Below are 23,815 nucleotides of genomic sequence, written 5' to 3' on the forward strand. Positions count from 1 at the left end.
GTATTATGGACATCATGTCTGTTACCCACAACTGAAAGGAAGGAGGGGTGGGGGACTTCCATTCCCTCAGTATTAATTTCTTGGCGACAATCAAACCTAGCTCCAGTGGCTCCTGCAGTTGGGAGTAGCTCTGACGTCAGAGAACACCCAAAAATTACAAGTTCAGGTTCGGGCTGTAGAGGTTTCATATATGCCTTGGAGTACCAGTCAAATATTTTAAACCAAAAGCCTGTTAATGAGGGACAAGACCAAAAGGCATGGAACAACGTACCTTCTGTCCGTCTACACCTGTCACATATTGGGGAGACAGAAGGAAAAATTTTGTGCAGTCTGACCTTAGAATAGTGTAACCGGTGGAGGATTTTAAATTGAATTAATTGGTGTCTGCTGTTTATAGAGCAGGAGTGGATTTTGGACAGACACTTCAGGCACCTTCATCCCCGATTCTTTCTCCCAAGCCTGCCTAATCCCAACGGTATGCACTACAATAGAGTCACCAAATAATTGTATAGTTTTTGTGATAAGATGTCTGGAATCAGGTCGGCTCTTGAGGATTTCATAGATCCCGTGCTCCGATGGTAGAGTTGCAAAGTCTTTAAACTTGAATGGGATGTAATGCCTGACCTGCAGATATCTATAAAAGTTTGAATGTGGCAGATTATATTTCCCTTTTAGTTGACCAAATAAAAAAGATTTATTATCAATATACATATCCTTAATAGACAGTAAACCCTTTTCTCTCCAGTCATGATAAGTCTTATCTTGCCAAGGAGGCATAAAGTCATGATTGAAACATATTGGCATCTGTACAGATGTGTCTGGCAGTTCCAAAAAACGTCTAATTTAATTCAAAATTCTAATGGATTGTTTTAATACAAAACCCAGACATTTATAAGAGTCCAATTTTTCAAACTTGGTAAATAACATAGCCGACAGGGAGGAATTGTTCACTTATTCAGCTTCCAGTCTAACCCACAATGGGGGTGTTGATGCCTGGTCATCAGGGGAGTCCTGCTGCCAGAACACTAACACTCTGATATTAGCAGCCTAGTAGTAATGTTTAAAACTGGCAGGCCCAGCTCTCCTTCTCTCTTGGTTTTCTGCAAATGCACTTTAGAGATTCTAGCCCTTTTACTATTCCAAATATTGGACTGAATGACTGAGTCCAAATGTTTGAAAAAGGCCGCTGTAAGATAAATGGGGAGATTTTGATATAGATATAAAGATTTGGGAAGAGAAATCATCTTAATTGAATTAATGCATCCAATCATTGACAGAGGTAGTTTTTTCCAGTATTCAATGCTTTGCTTTAGACCACAGGTACTCAGTGAAATTCAATTTAAATATTAATTTGGGATCTCTAGGTATGATCAGGCCAAGGTAGCTTAGATGATACCTAACTACTTTGAATGGAACTTGCTGCAGGAATTCTGGCGAGCTGTTGTTGGAAAGAGGCATAAACTCACTCTTCGACCAGTTAATGGTATATCGTGATAATTTACCAAAAGCTGTAATCAGGCTGAGGAGCAGAGGAACTGATTGTTCAGCATCCTGCAAGTACAGTATTACATCATCAGCATACAAACTAATGATTCAACACCTCCAACCTGGAGCCCCTTGATATCTGGATGCTCTCTTATAGCCACAGCGAGAGGCTCCTAAACGATGGCAAAGAGTGCTGGGGATAGTGGACAGCCCTGCTGCACCGAGCGCTGCAGAAGGAATGGGGCAGACCGGTTGTTATTTGTCAAAATAGAGCACATTGGTTCTGTGTAAATCAGTTTCACCCAAGAAATGAAAGATTCACCAAATCCAAATCTGCGCAGTGACTCAAACATGTAAGGCCACTCGACCTGGTCAAATGTTTTATGTGCATTCATGGCTAGAGCAGAGGCTCCCTTAGAATTTTTATAGTCGGAATAGATGATATTGAGTCTAACCTTGAGCCTAACATTGAAAAAGGAAAGTCTACCAGGGATAAACCCCATCTGGTCAGGATGAATAATGTTTGCCAAATGTTTGTTCAATCTAGCAGCCAGGATTTTTGTAACTATCTTACGGTCAAAATTTTGAAGTGCTATCAGCCTAAAGTTAGCAGGGTCAGTGTTACGTTCCCCTAAAAGAGTCAAGGCGATGAGGGAAAGTAACAAAAAATGTCCGGGTTGGAAAAAGGAGACAAGGAGGCAAAAGGGTTAAATTAAAGAGTTTTATTAAAGTTTCTATTAATAACTCAACTGAAAGAAACGGACAAGCCGCTATCACCATTTAAGGAAACAAACAAAACTCAAGCGTTGGTCAATAAACTGAAAAGTAAGTCAAAAAAAGAGTTTAGTCACCAAACACTGGCAGGAGTAAACAGCCACCGAACGCAGCTCACTAGCTGCAAACACACAGCTCACTAGCTGCAAACACACAGCTCACTAGCTGCAAACACACAGCTCACTAGCTACAACCACTAACATGGCACTCTGGCCCAGAGCTCACCTTTCTCTGGGCTTAAATACCTTTAATTGCTGATGTGAGTCAGCTGTACAAAAGAAAAAGGTGACACCTAAGGCATTAGAGCTGGTAGGACACACCCACACAGGCTACTTCAGGAAGAGGCCCTGCTAGGGCCGTAACACCCCCTCCCATAAATACAAACCCATGGTTTGTCAAATGGTTCTACCCGTTACGATAACCAAAACAATTAATCAAATCCATAACCGTTGCACCACCAAATTTGTAGGCTTTTCATCTGCCAAACCACACAGCAACAGTTAGGCATTGCCTGCGGAAGCTGCCAACCCCATCTCAGTGGGTTTAAAACACTGACTGAGGGTGGCCCCAGACCGTCAAAACAGTCTCCCATCTGGTAGCCAGGAATTTTTTTAGCCATCACATGTGGAGAACCCAGCAGGCAACTAGAAGACCTTACTGGAACAGTTTTCAGATGATTCCTCAGGTCAGGGGTACAGGCATGTTTGTTAGCCAGGTGTGCAGGTCTGAGTGGTGGTGTTATACACAATCTGTCACACTGCAGGTTATTTTGAGGTCCTGAGAAATGGTCAACCAGTGGCAGCTCAGGGTTAGTTCACCTCTTACACTGACCACATGAGCCCCTTAAGCAACTATGCCCCAAGTGTGGTCTTTTGCTGGGCCTGACAACCTTGTCAGTTTGGGAACCACGACTGACTGTTTTCAAATCAGGACTTCTTCCCTTCGGATGCGTTTTCCGCTTAAGTGCCAGTTTCACACAATTAGCAACCACATGGCCAGGCTTGTGGCAGAAGAAACACAGTTTGGCCCTAGATCTTAAAACCACAGTTACATTAGCCTTGTTAACTGGCCCACTCCTAGCTCTCCAAGATGTACTACGGCACAGAGGGATATCATGTCATACAGCATTTGCTTTATGAGTCAGCTTAAACTTATCTGCCAAGGTGGCAGTTTGCTGTAAAGTGGAAACCCTCTGTTCACCTAAATAAAGAGCAATACACTCAGGAACAGAGTTTTTAAAATCCTCCACAAGCATTAGCTCACATAGCGAACTCAAATTATTAGCCTGGCTTGCAGAGCACCAAATAGTTTTGAGGATGGTGTTTCTGACACTAGTTGTGTAGAGGATCTATGTAGGAAGGGGTCAAGGTAACAGTTAAGATCTAAAGCCACTATTATATTAGAATCGTTATCTGGGAGCAGATAAAAAATTCTCTTAACCCCTTAAAGCCGGTCGGAGCGGGCATGCTCCGTTTTGCATAACTATTTTTAAATCCCGGTAGCACTGCAACCACTTAAGCTAGCGCAATAATTGTTTTTGCATATGAAACCGGAGGAGTTGTACTTACATCTTATGCCATCAGCTTGTCCTAAGTCACAGTTTCCTTCCACATATAGTTTTGCAAAAATTGCATAAAAAGCACTTGCAGCAACAAAAACATAATATTCCAGAAACACGCTTTGCTGATCCGATCAGCTGTTTGTAACACTTCCTACATCCATCAGCGTGAACTATCGCATGTCCACCATGACCTGCCTGAAACCGGAAGTGATGTCATTTTGCGGAAATGTAGTTTTTTACCATCAGGGCCTTATGAGCCTATACTGGTGTTTTTAAAAGTTATGTTTGACTTTATGACTTTCTGTGTCGTTTCTGGGATGCTTAGGACTCATATTGCACTGCTGGAAATAGTTTACTTTGATGCACATGCTGTTTATTTGCAAGTTTGCATTATAATATTTATTTTCGTTTTTCCTGCAGTATATGAAAATTGGTGTATTTCAAAAATAAAATTATGAAGACACTTAAAATAAATTTCCTGTGGTGGGAAACTATTTTGTGCAACTTTTTTGTATTTACAGTTTTGAGGGATAAGCCTCTTAAATTTCTCTAACTAGAAATATATGTAAAAAACAAAACAAAAACGATTTTCAATTTTTTTGTAGTTTATTGCACTTTTTTTGCAATTTATGTAATTACTATGCACTTAATACTTACATATTATTAAAATTTGGGCTATAATGGTTGTATTGATGTAAATCAACTTTAAATGCTCCCAAAAATGGCACTACAGCATGTAAAAATATAATATAAGCTCTGGCGGCCTTGGTACTATGGCAGGTCTTAAATGGTTAAACAAACTCATTTCATATGTGTTTGGGCCATATATATTTAGGAGTGTTAATGGGTGAAAATTTATGGTACCAGAGACCATTATATATCTACCTAGGGGATCGGTAACCACAGAAGTAATCTGAAATGGGACATTCTTCCCAAATAGTATTGCGACAGCACGTGCGTGTGAGGTGAATGGTGACAGATATATCTGAGATACCCAGTTGCACTTTAATCTATGTTGTGTATCTTTTTTAATATGAGTCTCTTGCAGAAAGATAATATCTGCAGATAAGGATTTCAAATGCTTGAAAACTTTTCCCCTTTTTATAGAACTACCCAGCCCCTTCACGTTCCATGAGATCAACAGCAGATTTCCCCCCTCTGCCTTCACACCACCCTGGACATCAGTCATTATAAATATAAGTGATCAAATTCAGCAGTTTAATCTTGCATAACATAGAAAAATAGAATACACGCATATGAGCCACAAAACAAAAAACAATAAACAAAAACCAAAAAACCCACCCAACCCGTCTCCCAAACATGACGCACATCTACCCTAAGTAAACAAAACCGAGGCTGCTAGGCAAATTACGAACCTCACTTGTCAATGTCACAGTGCCCTCCACCGCAACCAACCACTTATTTAACTAATATAAATATTGTAATATTTTGATATATTACAGAACTATGACACATTACCAAATGATTTTAATGAACCATGCGTTTTTTGGAAGAGCCGATTAGCGCCACAATGCATTGATAGTTAGCATACAAATGAAAAAAACAAAACAAATAATAGCTGCAACAGAGTGCAGTCTGATAGTCCACAGCGTGACGCACGACACAAACTGAAAGCTTGCTCACCTTATTAAACAGAGAAAAAAAAAAGGAAGATGTGCAATCACAGCCAGTGAGCACATTACTCCTCCCTTTGTAGCACTGTGTTTCTTCTGCTGGTGAGCCGCCTCTGCTTGTGCCGGATGGTTGAAAACCTCTGGAACAGTACAGGTGACCTTTCCAGTACAGGTGAGCCCAAAATTTTTTTAGCCCAAAATAATGGGTTATTTTGGGCTAAAAAAATTTTGGTCTAAATCTAAAATGAATCGAAGCACCCTCAAAGATTTCTTACTTTTTTTTTGACAATATTTGCTGTTTGTGTGACACACTACTAAAAATATAAAAAGCATACAGAACTTGATTGAGACGTAACATTTTAACAACAAAAGTATAGATAACCCCCCTCTCCCAAAATGGTTTGTTCCAGCTCATCTTTCCCCTACTCTGGCTCTAGCGCCCTTTCTGCCAGAGCGATGGTGGCTGAGACTGTGCCTGGCTTAAAACAGGACATATACTGCTGGACTGCTGCATGATGGAGAGGAGGACACCGCCATGGCCCTTCTGAGGGTGTTCGACTCTGACACTGACAACGAGGATTTGTTTGGTTTTGAAAGTGACAACGAAGGAAAGAAGCCGAGAGTGGATGACGAAGCCATCCTGAGCCTGTTCGTATCCAACACTGGAGAAGAGGACTTTGGTGGTTTTAGTGCGCAGGAAGAAGAGAAAGATGGTGGTGAATGACTGACTTTTCTTCTTGTTAAAGCCGTGTCACTGCACCTGAGCCTAAAAGGTAGTCCGAATCTATTTTTCTGGTGTGCTGTAGGTTATTGTTATGTACTACATTTGTTACTCATTTATGAAGCACAGTACATGTTTTGTACTTGTAATTACCGCTACTTGTACATATACCTAAAAAGTTATGCAAATATGTACCCATAACTTGTTTTTCAAAATATTAATAAAAGGGGTGTGTCTCCAAACAGCCATCTCTTTCCTGACAATTCGCTTTGTGCATATTCTCAACTGCATTAACCCTAGGTTACTCTTTATATAGTTAGGTAGGAGTCAGACCATGTTTCTTTTTAGCTGAAAAACATTACACCCAGGTAACCTGCAGTGTTGAAAAGGGTTTTTCCGACGATGTTTGCTAACCTACAATCCATCCTGCTCTGTAGTAAAATCAGCGACATTTGACCACCCTGTGACCCCCATTGAAATGTATACAGCCTATTTAAAATCTAAAACTTATAATTGTCCGTAGCCTACTGTTGTTACCACTGTCCTGTTTGAAATGGATACTAACTAGCTAACTGACTGAATGCCCATTAACCTTATAACTCCTGTTGTGTGTGTGTGTGTGTGTACAGAGAGACAGCCAGGTTCATAATGGATATGAGGAAGTTTTTTCAAAAAGAGGAGCCACATTCAGGTAAAAGTGTAAAATCAAATGATCCGTTAATCAAGAATAATGTTGGATCAGTGTTTCAATATTTATATTTTTATTAGATGTTCATGTGGTTTGGTTATTTGCCTTTTGGTTGAAAGCACACTGAGAGAGGACTTTTTGTTAGTGATCTTAATAGTATTTTTTTTTCATATTAATGTAATTTTTTCATCTAATTGAATACAATTTATTTGTGTATGATTGTCAGTCCAAAGAGGGAGAGAGGAAAAAGGGGAACGTGAGGAGAAAGTACAAGGTCAGGAAGAAACAGGTAAGAAAACAGACAGGGAACAGTGACAGGCAAAACAGAAACTGTTAAACTGACAAAGAGAAAAAAAACCTAATTTTACTCACACAATCTGGAAGTTGTGTTCTCCCTATATTAAAGCTGCTATACAGAATCTGCAAAACAAACTGTGTTGAAACATTTTTGACCCTTTAACAACAACATAACATTTTCCAACATAACATTATAATTGATTGGGGAGATTAAAATTAATGATATATTTTTATGTGGTTCAGCCACAACTCTACTAAAACCTCAGCCAGTAATAGGTAGGCCAAGCTTTGGACCATCCAGTTGTCTGTATGACTGCTGCAGTACATACATCACATTTGCACTCTATCAGAAAGTGCCAAACAGCCCTGGTGGGGTGAGGAGCTGTAAAGAGAAGCAAAGTGCTCTGTTTATATTATAAAAATGTTGTAAGCTAGCTAGTTTCAAAGATTCTGTACTGCAGCTTTAAATGTTTTCCAGAAGCACACATACACTTCTCCAAAAGTTGATTCTGTTCATCTGGACGTAGCATTTTGTGGGAGAAACGTTTCATCACTCATCCAAGTGACTTCTTCGGTCTCAGCTGACTGCAGGTTTCCCCAATCTTATAAACAGTACATTTGCATAATGACTGAAACCAGCCCACTGAAGGAACAATGGGCTGGGAGGTCAGTTCCTTGATCTTAATCACACATACACTTCTCAGTGTTTCTCAAACTTTTTACAGTGTGTACCACCTGATAAAAATGTCAAGCTCTCCCAAGTACCACTATGAAAGCATGAAACTTATAAATCTTACAACACAAAATTAGTATTATTAAATTAGTAAAATTAGTATCTGCAGTAAAGATTTACTTCAAAAAAGTGTTTTGCTTTTCTTTCACAAATGTGGGATTACATTGTCTTAAAATGTACAAAACAGCGATGTCATGTTTTGTGACGAGGACCCAGGCACAGAGAGACTTGATGAATTTAAGAATCTTATGATTTAATTAAGAAATTTGCAGACTTGCACAGAGATGGTAAAATTATGATGACTGATAATTGGAGACGAAGACAACAGAGGACGAGGACAGGGAGGATGCAGGGGTTTAAATGCACCAAGGAGACAGTCAGAGGGAACTCAGGACAGCTGGAGACATTTAAGGATGCAGGGACTGACAGAGACAGGGAAGAAGTCTCATAGTGACGTGTAAAGTTTATCTTGCCTGGCTGGGCAGCTCTCTGGGTGCTCAGCACCCTCAAAGCTCTAATCCTAGAATCGCCCCTGCAATGCAATAATTAATCCACAGGTACGAGTCAATTCCAAATCCTAACATCATCTAACTCTTGCTTAACTTTAGACTTAAATATACTCCACTGAGCCATTTCTCCACATTCTTTGTTTATCAGTTTCAGTTCTGTTTTCCAAGTAATGGGATAGTGATTTCATCCCATAGTTGATGTAAACTTCCAGCCTATAACCTCCAGTAACAATTCAAAAAGCCACCAATCCTCAAATATACACACCAGCCAATCAGCTCATTTCTCACTATCTTTGTGCTTCATCTCTGTCCTCCTCCTCCCAGCTTGCTTAATAAATCATTACAGGTTAAGAGCCTACAAATGCCATGTAGCTATCAATTAAAGGACAGTATTTAGCTCCTTTCATAAAGGATGCTCCAGTGTCTCCCCTGCTAAAGGAGGCAATAAAAGAAGAATTGAAGCACCTTTCCTTAGCATTTGGAGAATTCATGCAGCTCTTATTGTTTTTCATTCTTCCTGTGCCTGCATTGGATTTCTGTTTTATTGACAGTTTTATGATTTTGGAGTTTTGGCCACTAAATGCTCATTTTTGTCACTTCCTCACCTGTCTCTGCATCTTTCACCTGCCATTAGGATTCATTTTGAAATCATCACCCTTTCAGAGCATTTTACGGTCAGGCTCCAGTGAATGTAGTCCATCTCCACCACCACTCTTTATCTCACATAGTTAATTCAAACATGCTAAATTTACAGTGTGTCCTCCTTTGCTCCACATCTTAGCCCCTACCACCAGAGATATGAGCAGAGGATGCAAGGAAGGGATACAAGGAGAGAGGAGTCAAGGCAACAGGGTGTGTTAGCACAACTACAACTGGATTTTATGGTCTCAGATTTAAAAGTATTTCTTAGATTCTACTTTTAATAAAATTCTTAACAGGCTATGTCTCTGTGATTGTCAGGTCCTCTCACAATTCATTTTTATTTTTTATTAACTTTAAGTATTTTAATTAATTAATTAATTTGAATTAATTCATTTTTTGATCAACAGTTTTCACATCTTCCAGTGTTTGTGGGACAATAGGATAAATATGTTCTAGCCCTGTCTCTGTATAGATAATTATCTGACCTGAATGAGGTCAAAAGGGTGGATTTTTCTGAAAATGACTGCGCCAGACATACAACTGCAAGCATACAGAGATCTATCCAAATGGTGAATATATGGTAAGCAAAAAACTGTTATCATTAATGATCTGGCAAAAGGCCTCCTTGAAGACCCCTTACACTAATATCTGTCTTATAATAATATATTTATTAATATATTTATTATCCAGCTGGACTAGTTTTTCTGCTCCTGAAAATGTTCCAGTATCTGTGATTCGCTCTCGCACTGCAGGCTTACTTGTTGTTCCTAGAGTATTTAAGAGTAGAATGGGAGGGAGAGCCTTCAGATTTCAGGCCCCTCTTCTGTGGAAACAGCTTCCAGTTTGGATTCGGGAGACAGACACTATCTCTACTATCTCTAGATTAGGCTTAAAACTTTCCTTTTTTTAAAAAAGCGTATAGTTAGACCGAAAGAACGAGATCGCAGATACAAGCGGCAGAAATGAGCTTCCTCCGAAGGGTGGCTGGCCTCTCCCTTAGAGATAGGGTGAGAAGTTCGGCCATCCGGGAGGGGCTCAGAGTAGAGCAGCTGCTGCTCCACATCGAAAGGAGCCAGCTGAGGTGGTTCGGGCATCTGACAAAGATGCCCCCTGGGCGCCTCCTGGGTGAGGTGTTCCAGGCATGTCCCACCGGGAGGAGGCTCCGGGGCAGACCCAGGACACGCTGGAGAGATTATATCTCTTGGGTAGCCTGGGAATGCCTTGGTGTTCCCCCGGATAAGCTGGAGGAGGTGGCTGGGGAGAGGGAGGTCTGGGCCTCTTTGCTTAGGCTGCTGCCCCCGCGACCCAGCCTCGGATAAAGCGGATGAAGATGGATGGATGGATGGTATAGTTAGGGTTGGATCAAGTGACCCTGAATCCTCCCTTAGTTATGCTGCAATAGGTGTAAACTGCTGGGGTATTCCCATGATGCATTGAGTATTTCCTTTTCAGTCACTTGTCTCACTCAGCATGTATTAATAGACCTTTCTGCTCAATCACACGTGTTATTAATCTCCGGCTCTCCTCCACAGCATGTTTTTCATCCTGTCTTCCTTCTCTCAACCCAACCAGTCGCAGCAGATGGCCGCCCCTCCCTGAGCCTGGTTCTGCCGGAGGTTTCTTCCTGTTAAAAGGGAGTTTTTCCTTCCCACTGTCGCCAAAGTGCTTGCTCATACGGGGTCATATGATTGTTGTTTTTTTCCCCCTATATGTATTATTGTAGGGTCTACTTTACAATATAAAGCGCCTTGAGGCGACTGTTGTTGTGATTTGGCACTATATAAATAATATTGAAGTGAAATTGAAAACAGTCAGATTAAGTCAAACTTTACTTGACTCATTCTTCTTGCTTCCTGCACTTCTGTACAATTGATTCATTAATGTCAAATTCCCTCACAGCTGCTCTATTCCCATGTTGTTGCAATATATTAATGACTAACCTTGTATTGTGGATGGATTATCTCAGTTGTTCTCCTGACTGAAGTTTGCATTTGTCCCAAACCATTGGGAACTCTCACGTTAACTTTTATCGAGTGAAAAAAAGTTAGGGTTCATCCTCCAGCTTCACTGTGTTTATGTTATGCTACACTGTTCCAAAAAATAGTTATGTCAAATTATTTTACTGTGTATTTTACAGTTGTGTACTGTTTTTCTAGAATAACATTACATTTACATAAGTAGACTGTGATCTGACACGTCAAATGTAAAATAACATAACATCCCTGTAAATGTAATAAAACACAATTTACCTGTTTTTTTTAATATATTTTTTTGTACATATGCATATTTAGATTGTAAAAATACATCCAGAAATGTATCATAATTTCACAAATATTTGTCTGTTATGTGAGAGAATGATCTGTTAAAGTCAAATGTAATACTATGGAAAAATATATAAAATGATCGAAGATTAATGAGAATAATCAATCATTAAAGGAGTATTTGAATTATAATTTTGCTGAAAATTTCATGTCACCTAGGTCTGATTCAATAATTCAGAGGTAACAAGTGAAAATATAATTAATAGGAATAAAAACTAAAAAAAAAACATATTGTGGCGTGTTGGGGGAACAGCTAGTTCTCTCCCATCATGCGTTGGGACATGTACTGCTGTTTAGATGTTCTTGTTTTATTGTTTATGATTATGTTACTTTTAACTGTTATCTTGAATGTTGTGTTTACGCTGTGGTGCAGAGTCACTGACAGTTGTTGTTTTGTAGAGAGAGTGCTGTACCATGAGTGACTTAAGTTGTGCTGTTGTTGAACCTTGAGGCACATTGTAGCACCAGCAAGTGTTTTAAATAAAGAGCTCCCCCTACCAGCTTGGGGTTGAATAACAAGCTCAATCTTTCTCTGTGAGCTTCTTTGTTAAGATTCCTCTGCATGCCACAATGTAAGACATTGCACAGCCACGCTGTGCTAATTATATATTTTGAAAAAGAAATGTAGAAGTAGGAATTGCAATTAATATAAATAACATGACGCTAAGCATCGGCCAATGAATGTGAACTAACAACAACAAGATTGCGGGTATGGCTGCGACCGTAGGAAAAAACCCTAATATGAAGGTATTTTACTGCATTTTACAGTAATGTTCTGTTCTTCTAGAATATCATTAAAGTTACGTAAAGAGACTTTGACTTCGCATTTTGAATGTAAATTAACGTTAAATCACTGTAATGTAATACAACATAATTTTCATGATTATTAAATGTATCTGTCTGTACATATGCATATTTAGATTGTTAAAATACATTCACAAATGTATCATGATTTCACAAATATCTGTCCGTTATTTGAAAGATTGAACTGTTGAATTCAAATGTAATGCTATGGAAAAGCATATAACATGATCCCTATGAGCTTGTGTTACATCACATAAGTATAATTATCATCACTAGTTAGGGCGTTCGTGGCTCAAGAGTTGGCAGTTCGCCTTGTGATCAGAAGGTTGCCGGTTTGCGCCCTGGCTCGGACACTCTCCGTTGTTGTGTCCGTGGTGAAGACTCTTCACCTACCGCCTACTAGTGATGGCCAAAGGGGCCGATGGTGCAATATGGCAGCCTCGCCTCTGTCAGTCTGTCCCAGGGCATGCAATCCATTATTATTTAAACCAACTGTTAACTGTATATTTCTGTACATTTACGTATTATGATTCATATTGCCACATTCAGTGACCTTGTTTATAGGTAATTTCATTGTTTGATCACGTTAAAATGTTCCTAATTTAATGTCTAAAAGCACTTGGAAAAGGCAGAATCCCATGTAAAATTAGCACAACAAACTCTATTTTCATTACTGAAAATGACCGTATTTTTATGGGACAGTTATTTTCTGTTATTTTACGGTCGTATTTTGGCGCCCCAGCTGCTGGAATATTACCGTTTTTTTAAGATGTTTTTTTTCCTATTTATAGATGATTTCATTGTTTAATGACATTAACATGTTCCTAATTTAATGTTTAGCGGCACTTGAAAAAGGCGAGATCCCATGTCAAATTAGCGCAACTAATTGTATTTTCATTACTGGAAATAACCGTATTTTCTGTAATTATACGGTCGTATTTTGGCGCCCCAGCTGCTGGGATATCACCGTTTTTTCAAGATGCTTTTTCTAACAGTGTAACATAGCTGTGTTGCTAGCGGTGACGTAGCACATCATTATATACCAGCTAGTCCAACTTCAGTAACCCTACAAATGTCACAGCTGTTTGGTTTTCTGTCTTCATTTGTGTTGGAACTGATGGCAGAGTTGTACGTTTTAATTTTTTCAGAAATCTCTCAGTCAGAACATGGTATATCATGTTTAGGTGGAAACTAGCAAGCTAACTTCCTGCTAACTTCTAACTCCATTAAAGTTAATAAATTCTGTTTTCATGGCTGCCTGGATGTTAAATTTAATTGCTACACCTGGTAAAGCAGCGACACTGATCATTTTATTAGTGTTCGTTTGACTTTGGGACCTAAAGCAGAGTTTGGACTCACATTACTCCAAGAGGCTGCTGACTACAGTAGCCGTTATGCTCCAACAATCCATAAAGCGTTAGAATACCAAAGTCATACTAAAACATTTTTTGACAGATTTTTGAGACCCACGCACCACATAAAATTGTTTTAAGGTCAGTATGCACAACCAGAATTCATACATAAAGAGCACAGGATTAAAAGGTACACTGTTGATTTTTGAGAAAATGAAAGGATTTTAAGTGTGCCTTATAGTCAGAAAAAGACAGTAGGTGTAAGAAGAAGTACACTATCAACCTAAGCTCAAGAAGGCCAATAAGGACAGCAAGAATGTGTGGAAAGTTTTAAATAATATAATGGGTAGAGATCTCGCTCCGGTGGTGTCACACATCAGCATGGATGGAATGTTTATAAGTAAAGCTAAGGACATAGCCAATTATTTTAAGAAATTACTACAGCAACAAGATAACAAATTTGAAATCTAATATGAGCAGAAGAGATCCCACTCTATCATGCTGTCTTATACAGGATGCTATCATGAATAATAAGCGATGCCAATTTAAGCTTGAGGCCATGAATGTTAAGACGGTGGATCGTTTATTAATGTCCCTTCCTTTGAAAATTTCTCAGGTTCTGATAATATAGATGGTGAACTGCTCAAAGTTGCAGCTTTGAGCAAAAGTTTGTGTCCTTTCCTACATGTCACATATTTAATAGATGTTTGGTGTGAAGCTTATTTCCACTACAGTGGAAAGAATCGAAAATAATTCCTATTCCAAAAAATAAGAATGTTAGTTTTAATGGTGTCAGTAGCAGACCTATTAGTCTACTCCCTGTTCTAAGTAAAGTTATGGAGAGAACTGATTATGAATAAATTCAACATTATTTAACAGAAAATAATCTACTCAATCTACCTAAAATGTTGTGGATTTTCATCAGATGCTCTGCGCTGGATGAAAAGTTTTTTTGTCTGGAAGAAGGCAAAAGGTTTATTCTAATGGTCATTTCTCAGAGGGCTGCAACATGAACTGTGGATACCCCAAAGCAGCTGCCTCGGTCCACTTCTCTATTCAGTTTTCACAAATGATCTGCTATGTATCTTGGGTAAATCTCATCTTTTAATGTATGCCAATGATTCCGCCATGTTTTATTCGGCCAGTGACAACTCTTAACCCTTTAAGACCTACCATAGAACCAAGGATGCCAGAGCTTACTTTATATTTTTACATGCTGTAGTCCCATTTTTGGGAGCATTTCAAGTTGCTATACATCAATACCTGTTATAGCCCATATTTTAATAATATGTATGCATTAAGTCCATAGTAACTACATAAATTGCAAAAAAGTGCAATAAACTACAAAATTTTTTTTTAATTGTTTTTTTTTTTTTTTTTACATATATTTCTACTTGGAGAAATTTAAGAGGCTTATCCCTCAAAACGTTAAATACGCCGGCGCGTCAAAATCACATGACCAATTTAAGACGACACAGCTACAAGATGCAGTAAGTCAGAGTCTCCATTTCAACTTGGGTCAAAAGTGCAGACTTCAAACTATATACCAGTTTTTGAATTATTTCGATGGGCCACTTAAAACCAGAGTTATGATTAAAAAATGCAGGCGATGTTTTTTTCGGAACAAAACAGTGGTGTTTACGGCAGGAAGAACGGTAAAAACTGCGTTTTCTACAGACAGCGCTAGCAAACACTCTCCGCTTGCGAGTGAAAAAAGAAAAAGAAAAAACAACCCTTCCATATTGGTGTTAGATTTTACCATGTCAGTCAATCAAAAAAATGATATGGCAAACATGTGACATTTGGTTGTTTAGGGAGAAGGGGAAGTTTTTAGGAGTGACACCGGCAACGGAAAGCGGGCGAGCAAAAGACAGAGAGAGAGCGAGTTTTCATATGTGAGACATTAGTGACGTTTAGCGTGTTTGGAGGCTATAGTTAGTGTGTTGTGTAGTTATTGTTTTGTATTGCGTGTCAGTTATACTGCTGAATTTCATATTTTCTCCAAAAAAAGCCGTCAAAGGCAGATTCCAGTGTAAACACTGTTCCCGCATGGAAAACTGGACTGATACACCACCTGCTGTCAGACCTGCAGGGTTTAGGCCTGTGGTGTTCTCCTCTGTCTTATACTGAACACAAACTACATTTTTTGGACTGGCACAAATAATTTGTGTGCCTTCTTATTTGATGCAGAACACCTGATTGTTCTGTAAATAGATATAAATGGTTATATAAAAAACGCCTGAGGCCTTGGCTGCATTTTTTGGTAAATAGTACCATATAACTTTGTTGTTTGCAAAACTTGTGCACAATTTTTAGAAATGTACAATTTCTATTTGCATTTCAAGTTATGAAAATGATTCGTTAAACATGTTTGTGGGTTTTACAGTAAAAAATATAACCTTTTTCTACTCTGATTTTGAATTTGTTGTCTGCATTTAGATCAACTGTGCTAATATAGTATACCAAAATGAATAAATAACTCAAATTTCAGATATTTGAGGTTGTGCTGAAAATAATGATACCAAACAAGGCAAGAAAAACACATTTTAAAGGTAAAATATAGAGGTAAGATCAAAAGTAGTCAAAAACAGCCAATTACACCCTGGACCCCAGAGGGTTAAGCAGTGCAATTTGAGTTTTAAGCATCCCAGCAACTATTCAGAAAAGCATAAAGTCAAACATGACTCATAAAAACACCAGTATAGGCTTTTAAGGCCTATAAGTAAAAAAACTAAATTTTCCGCAAAAATGACGTCACTTCCGGTTTCGGGCAGGTAATGGCGGACATGCGATAGTTCGCGCTGATTTCTGTTTCAATGTGGGAAGTGTTACAAACAGCTGATCGGATTGGCAAATATTTCTGGAATATTATGTTTTTGTTCCTGCAAGCGCTTTTTATGCAATATTTGCAAAGCTATATGTGGAAGGAAACCGTGACCTAGGACAAGCTAATGATTTCCTGGATGGTTGAGATGCATCAAGACATGAAAGATATCATTAATGCACTAGTATTGTCTCATTTGGAGTATTGTTCAAGCAGCTAATAAGACAGAGCTTAACAAACTTCAGTTAGTCCTGAATAAGGCGGCCAGATTAGTGTTGAGATGTTGATACTATACCAGTATCAATCGAATGCATAATAAACATTTTTGGCTTCCTGTAATTTGGCTAAATTATACTATGGCTTACTTTTATTTATTAAGAAAGCAATACCATTAAACACATTTTATTTCTGCTCAGCTGCAGTATCCAGGTGAAATACATAATCATGCTACACAATTTTTAACAAACTGCAATTTAGTAATTCCTCGAGTTAAAAGTAACTTTTTGAAAAACTCTGTTATATTTAGAGCAGCTTTTAAGTGGAATAAATTGCCTCATGCAATTGGAGTATTAGCAACTATTCCTAAGTTTATGAAAACATTTAAAACATTTCTTGCTCTTGCTCTTGACGAAGGCGGTCACACTTTTCTCCTCTCCTCTCCTCCTCCTCCTCTCCCTTAGCTTCCCTGCTTAGCCTCTTATGTCCTTGTCTAGTCTCGTGTTTTTTGTATTACTTTTCCCTGGAACATTCTCTCACAGTCTGTTCTCTAAAACCTAAAAGAGGAATTATGGATTGGATCAACTGGTCCCGAAATGCAATTGACACCCCTTTCTCAACGAGAAGTCTGGGCTTGGGTGAGCCTGAGTGCTGACGATATCTACCTATTCGGAACCATGGTAACAGGGTTCTGGCTGATCGGAGCTGGCCTGGCCCTGACTTATCGAAGAATTAAGAAAGCGGAACCGGCTGTTCAAATCCCCACAAGGCTGCCCGCTGGGATTGGAACGATGGGAGAGGCGTGAGTTTCTCAAAATGGGCTCATTGAGTCAGCACGGATAAGATCTTGGAGAGGCTACGACTGCTGTGAATACTCAGAATAAGATCTCTGACTGCAGACTGGATACATCTCGGAAGGGCTAGCTCGGAATAACATCTCTGGGCGCAAATTGGATGACATCTTGGGGAGGCACACTGCCGTGAGTTCTCAGAAATCGGCTCCTTGAGCACAAGAAATGACAACATCACAGAACGCAAGTATGGTGAAGCTCGCGACTCTCCAACAGGAGATTGAGAGACCAGTGTTGGACTGTAGAACTGCTTTGAAATTCATATGAGCTGTTCACACTAAAGTAAAAACCACCATCACTTCATGCGGATACCCCTTTGGCGCCAGCTGAACAACAACACCCTGATAACGACTGTGTTTAGTCTGTTCCTTCCCATTCCATGCAAGGCCAGCTGGGTTGCCTGGATGACTGTTTACTTAGCCTAGCAGGGCGAAGGACACTGTCTCAGCTGAACTCTGGACACGCACACACATACATATACACTGATATGCACACACTCATCCCCCCTCCCTTTCCAAATGCCTTCAACGCTTATTCCCTTCCGATGCTGCACCCTTTACCCACCCCTGTTGCTTGTCATGTGTTTCTTTGGTTTATTAAGAGTTTTTTCATGTGCTATGTGCAGAGGTGTTTTTTTCTGTTCTCAAACTGATCTCCCTGTTGGAGCTCAGTCTGGGGCGAGTCATTTTTTCTCCTTATCTTTCCTCATGTGGTGCATTTTTCATTGTTATACCTCTCTGACCTGTCTTCCCCATGTGATGTTTTGTGTAATGTATGTATGGTCGGAGGGTAAGATGGCGCCGCCATTGCGTGCAATAGGTCGGCAGCCTCATGAAATTTCCCCTTGTGGGACTAATAAAGGTATGTCAATCAATCAATCAATCAATCAAAAGCCTGTTTACACTTTTAAATGTTTTTAATTATTGTAAATATTGTAAGAAGGCAATGTTGTGATTTGTTTTGGATTTTTGTGTACTGTGCCTCAATGTTTTTGATATTTATATGCATATATTTTAACAATTGTAAAACCTCACTGTGGCTGTAAGAGCCAAATTATGTGGATATTTTTGCATCGATGTTATTGTGTAATGTTTTATTAGATTGTATTTGATGGCTTGGGCCCCAGGAAGACTAGCAACCACTATTGTGGAAGCTAAAGGGGTTCCTTATAAATAAATAAAAATAAATAAAATAAATCTTGCAAAAGTACATCCCCCCACCCCACCCCCCAGTGTTCCTTGCAAACTCTAAATGAAATAAACAGGGATTAAAGGACATAATATGTTTCCAGCTCTTCCTCCTTTATCAGACATTCTCTCCATACCTGAGAGTGTCCAGTCTCCAGTGTGGATCCTTCAGTCCATCCGACAGCACGTTAATTCCTGAGTCTCCTGGATGATTGTAGCTCAGGTCCAGCTCTCTCAGATGGGAGGGGTTGGAGCTCAGAGCTGAAGCCAGAGAACTACAGCCTTCCTCTGTGATCAGACAGCCTGACAGACTGTACAGACACAAAATAAAAATTAATCTAAAAAGCTTTTCACTGAAGATCTCTCTTTGCTGGACCCTCATTCATTCCATCCATTCAATTTAAGTTAGGATTGTAAAACAGCAACTGAAAAAAAAAAAGAATAAAAACACAAAACAAAAACAATACTGTGACCTCTTCTAGTTTAGCAGTAGACTACAGCAAAGAACATCTGAAACGGCTTCAGTGTGAAGAAGAGGATTGTGAAAGCTGCAGATTCTGCCACATCGGTGTGTATTGCAGGAGTTTTAAATCATGAGGCTTTGCGGGTAAACCTTTGAAAAAACACAATGCAATGTTGTTTCTTCCAGTGACTTCTTCAAGTCATGTATCTGTGGTAATCTAACAGTGGAAAACACTTATCATTTGGGGAATATCACAGTGGCTATCTGCATCTTAAGCGGGAGGCCATCACCCAATGAAGCCAACAGAACCACATCATCTGCGAAAAGCAGAGATGAGATTCTGAGGTCACCTAAGTGATAGCCCTCCGCCACTTGGCTGCGCCTAGAAATCCTGTCCATAAAAGTTATGAAGAGAATCGGTGACAAATGGCAGCCCTGGCGAAGCCCACCACCTACAGGGAAAAGGTCCGACTTATTGCCGGCTATGCAAACCAAGCTTTTGCAATGGTTGTTGTCATGGTCCTGGGCCATGTTGGCCCAGTATTCTTGGTTCCTTGTATTTTCGCTCCTTATTTAGGCCATGTTTTCTGAGGTGTCCTGTTGTGGTGTTCCCTAAGTGTTTTCCCTTTGTGACTCTTACCCCCTGTGTGCCCCTCTGTGTATTTATGAGCTCTTGTCTCTCTCTGTGTTTATTCCATGTTTCCCCCAGCCTGTTATGTCTGTGTTCTCCCCGTGCTCTCTCTCCTCCTGTCTGAACCTCTGTGTACTTCCTGTTTTACTTTGACAGTCTCTCGTCAGTATGCGTCATGTTGTGTTCACTCCTGCCCTGTCTCGTTATGTTTATCAGTGTCACCTGTGTTCCCCACCTGTGTGTAATCTCCCTGTGTTCTCTGAGTGTATTTAAGTTGTGTCTTCTGTTATGGTAGTTGCTGGTTCGTCTGTGTTGTTTCCCCTCGGTCTCCCTGCGTCTCCCCGTATGTATTTCTCCGGACCTCCCTGCATCCTCATTCTGGTTTGTCTTATTAGTTTACCCAGTTTAGGTTTCCGGTTTCATGTTTTGTCGCCACCGCTGTTTGTACTTACACCCCTGTAAATAAACACTCATCTGCACCAGAGCTGCTGCCTTTTGGGTCCTTTCCTACATTCCACACGGCTTGCCCCGGCAATCCGTGACAGTACGAACCAGCCACCATGGACCCAGCGGCAGTAAATCCGTCCGAGGAGCTCCAGGACGACGTTACGTACAATGTGGAGATTCTCCTCGGGCTATGGCTAGAGAACCCTCCAGAGGAGCTCCGTCGTGCCGTGGAAAGTCGACTACAACGGCTCTTTTCTGGCCTGCCATGGCTTCTGCAGTCGCTCCCTCCGACCATGCAGGCTTTTCTCCGGCTCACACCGCACCTTCTCTCAGCCACTCCTGCCTCGCTGCCCGACTCGCCGGATGTGATCTTGCCCGGCCCGTCGGAGCCGTCTGCGGGGAGGAAACGCCGATCGCGCCGCAAGCGCGCCACCCCACAGCCGGACGTTCGGGCTTCTAAATCGCCGGCTGTGGTGAGTGAGGACTCTTTTTCAATTTCGGACTGTATGACTGTTCATTCAGGGGCGATGTTCTGTGCAGCATATGATATTGTGAACAGCATATCACCAGCTCAGTTAGCTCCCCCGCAGCCACTCCCAGCTCAGTTAGCTCCCCCGCAGCCGCTTTCAGCTCAGTCTCCAGTGTCGCTTTCAGCTCAGTCTCCAGTGTCACTTTCAGCTCAGTCTCCAGTGTCGCCTTCAGCTCAGTCTCCCGTAGCTCCAGTGTCGCCTTCAGCTCAGTCTCCAGTAGCTCCAGTGCCGCCTGTAGCGCAGGCCCCAGTAGCTCCAGTGCCGCCTGTAGCGCAGGCCCCAGTAGCTCCAGTGCCCCCGCTACCTGTAGCTCTGGCTCCAGTATCACCGGTTTCACTCATTCACTCCATGCAGGGAGAAAGTCTAATTTCGTCTCAAGGTGCTTTTCATGGTTCAGCCGCCATTGGCACAGTTTGCCGCTCCAGGGCTTCCCCAGAGGCTAGGTCTCAGTCCCCGGCTGATTCTGGACCCCTGAAGTCTAAGCAGCTACCTGAGAACTGCGCCATCTCAGCATTGCCTGTGCAGAGCCCGTGCTCAGTGCATTGCCAGTTGCCTTCGTGTTTGCCAGAGGACTCCATGACTGCTGGCTTAGTGGTGACTCCTGCTGGAGGGTCCGAGGGACCGTTCCGGCCTTCGTCTCTAGTCTCCGCTGGAGGGTCCGAGGGACCGCTCCGGCCTTCGTCTCCTGTCTCCGCTGGAGGGTCCGAGGGACCGCTCCGGCCTTCGTCTCATGTCTCCGCTGGAGGGTCCGAGGGACCGCTCCGGCCTTTGTCTCACGTCTCCGCTGGAGGGTCCGAGGGACCGCTCCGGCCTTCGCCTCACGTCTCCGCTGGAGGGTCCGAGGGACCGCTCCGGCCCTTGCTTTCTGCCTCGTCAGCTGGAGGGCCCGAGGAACCCGTCCGGCCTTCTGCCTCGTCAGCTGGAGGGCCCGAGGAGCCCGTCCGGCCCTCTGCCTCGTCAGCTGGAGGGCCCGAGGAGCCCGTCCGGCCCCCTGAACTGCTCCGTCGTCTCCTTCGTCGCCGCCGCTGCCTTCCGCGCGGCCGGCCCCCTGAACTGCTCTGTCGTCTCCTTCGTCGCCGCCGCTGCCTTCCGCGCGGCCGGCTCCCTGAACTGCTCCGTCGTCTTATTCGCCTGAGTGGCCGCCGCTGCCTTCCGCGCGGCCGGCCCCCGGACCGCCATCGCCTGAGTGGCCGCCGCTGCCTTCCGCGCGGCCGGCCCCCGGACCGCCATCGCCGCCGCCGTTGCCGTCCGCACGGCCGGCCTCCCGAACTGTATCCACGTCGCCGCCGTTGCCGTCCGCACGGCCGGCCCCCCGAACTGTATCCACGTCGCCGCCGTTGCCGTCCGCACGGTCGGCCCCCTGACCTCTTTTGTCTTGGACTCCTGTGCTGTCGGCCCCCTGGGCCTTTCTGTTTTGGACTCCGTTTTTCTTGGGCTGTGGTGTGTTTCGTTTCATTGGTTTTCTTGGGTTGGGTCTCGTGTTTTGTTTTTCTTTTTGTCTTTTGGCCTTCTGGTGCTCCTGTTTTGTTTTGCCTCGAGCCCTCCGTCCTGGGCCCCCGCCGCCCGCCCTGGTCGGGTTGTTTTCTGTTTTTTCTGGCTGTTTTTCTTGTTGGGCTGTCTGGGGCCAGCCTTTGAGGGGGGGGGGGGGGGGGGGGGGGGGGGGTACTGTCATGGTCCTGGGCCATGTTGGCCCAGTATTCTTGGTTTCCTTGTATTTTCGCTCCTTATTTAGGCCATGTTTTCTGAGGTGTCCTGTTGTGGTGTTCCCTAAGTGTTTTCCCTTTGTGACTCTTACCCCCTGTGTGCCCCTCTGTGTATTTATGAGCTCTCGTCTCTCTTTGTGTTTATTCCATGTTTCCCCCAGCCTGTTATGTCTGTGTTCTCCCCGTGCTCTCTCTCCTCCTGTCTGAACCTCTGTGTACTTCCTGTTTTACTTTGACAGTCTCTCGTCAGTATGCGTCATGTTGTGTTCACTCCTGCCCTGTCTTGTTATGTTTATCAGTGTCACCTGTGTTCCCCACCTGTGTGTAATCTCCCTGTGTTCTCTGAGTGTATTTAAGTTGTGTCTTCTGTTATGGTAGTTGCTGGTTCGTCTGTGTTGTTTCCCCTCGGTCTCCCTGCGTCTCCCCGTATGTATTTCTCTGGACCTCCCTGCATCCTCATTCTGGTTTGTCTTATTAGTTTACCCAGTTTAGGTTTCCGGTTTCATGTTTTGTCGCCACCGCTGTTTGTACTTACACCCCTGTAAATAAACACTCACCTGCACCAGAGCTGCTGCCTTTTGGGTCCTTTTCTACATTCCACACGGCTTGCCCCGGCAATCCGTGACAGTTGTATAGAGATCGAATGGCCTGTAGCAATGGGACAGATACCCCATACTCCTGCAGCACCTCCCACAGAACACCCCGAGGGACACAGTTGAATGCCTTCACCACATCCACAAAACACATGTAGACTGGTTGGGGAAACTCCCAATCACCCTAAAGTATCCTTGAGAGGATAAAGAGCTTGTCCAGTGTTCCACGACCAGGACGAAAACCGCATTGTTCCTCCTGTATCCAAAGTTAGACTAATGGACAAATTCTCCTTTCCAGCACCCTGGCATAGATTTTCCCAGGGATGCTGAGGACTGTGATCCCCCTGTAGTTGGAACACACCCTCCGGTACCCCTTGTTAAAAATTGGGACAACCACCCCGGTCTGCCAGTCCAGGGGTAGCGCTCCTGATCTCCACGCAACATTGTAGAGGCATGTCAGCCAGGACAGCCCTACAACATCCAGAGCCCCTGCCCCTGGCTGCCGCCAGGCACACCATGCACCCGACCCCTATGGCGCCCACTACGAGTTGTGGGCTTACAGGAGGGTGGGCCCATGTCCCCTTTTCGGGCTGTGCCTGTTGAGCCCCATGGACTGAGGCCCGACCACCAGACGCTCACCCTTGGGCACCCTCCCTGGGCCTGACTCCAGGGCGGGGCCCTGGTAAACATATCCCGCGCAGGGTAAAATGTTCCCTCGGTGATATTCAACAGGAATTAAAACTATAATGATAATATGGGAGAAATATATTCTCTGAATGGATATAGTTTCTCTTTACAGTCCTTGTTACTACTTGTCATGGTCCAGGATCAGATGACTCTGCGTTTAAG

General features: G+C 42.5%; 2 protein-coding genes across 2 annotated transcripts in view; both read right to left on the minus strand.

Annotated features, from left to right (window-relative positions):
• LOC120718210 (NLR family CARD domain-containing protein 3-like) overlaps positions 1-23,815 on the minus strand; it is a 104,186-nt gene that overhangs the window by 68,127 nt on the left and 12,244 nt on the right. The gene's annotated exons all lie outside the window — the stretch shown is intronic.
• Positions 1-23,815, minus strand: part of LOC120718205 (NACHT, LRR and PYD domains-containing protein 12-like) — a 39,047-nt gene that overhangs the window by 2,968 nt on the left and 12,264 nt on the right. The window contains exon 9 of the mRNA XM_040006631.1: positions 18,737-18,910. Within this exon, the coding sequence (XP_039862565.1) occupies positions 18,737-18,910 (174 nt within the window). The remainder of the gene's footprint in view (positions 1-18,736; positions 18,911-23,815) is intronic.

Source organism: Simochromis diagramma, unplaced genomic scaffold (assembly GCF_900408965.1).
Source record: "Simochromis diagramma unplaced genomic scaffold, fSimDia1.1 OVJJ01000520.1, whole genome shotgun sequence".
Lineage (NCBI taxonomy): Eukaryota > Metazoa > Chordata > Actinopteri > Cichliformes > Cichlidae > Simochromis > Simochromis diagramma.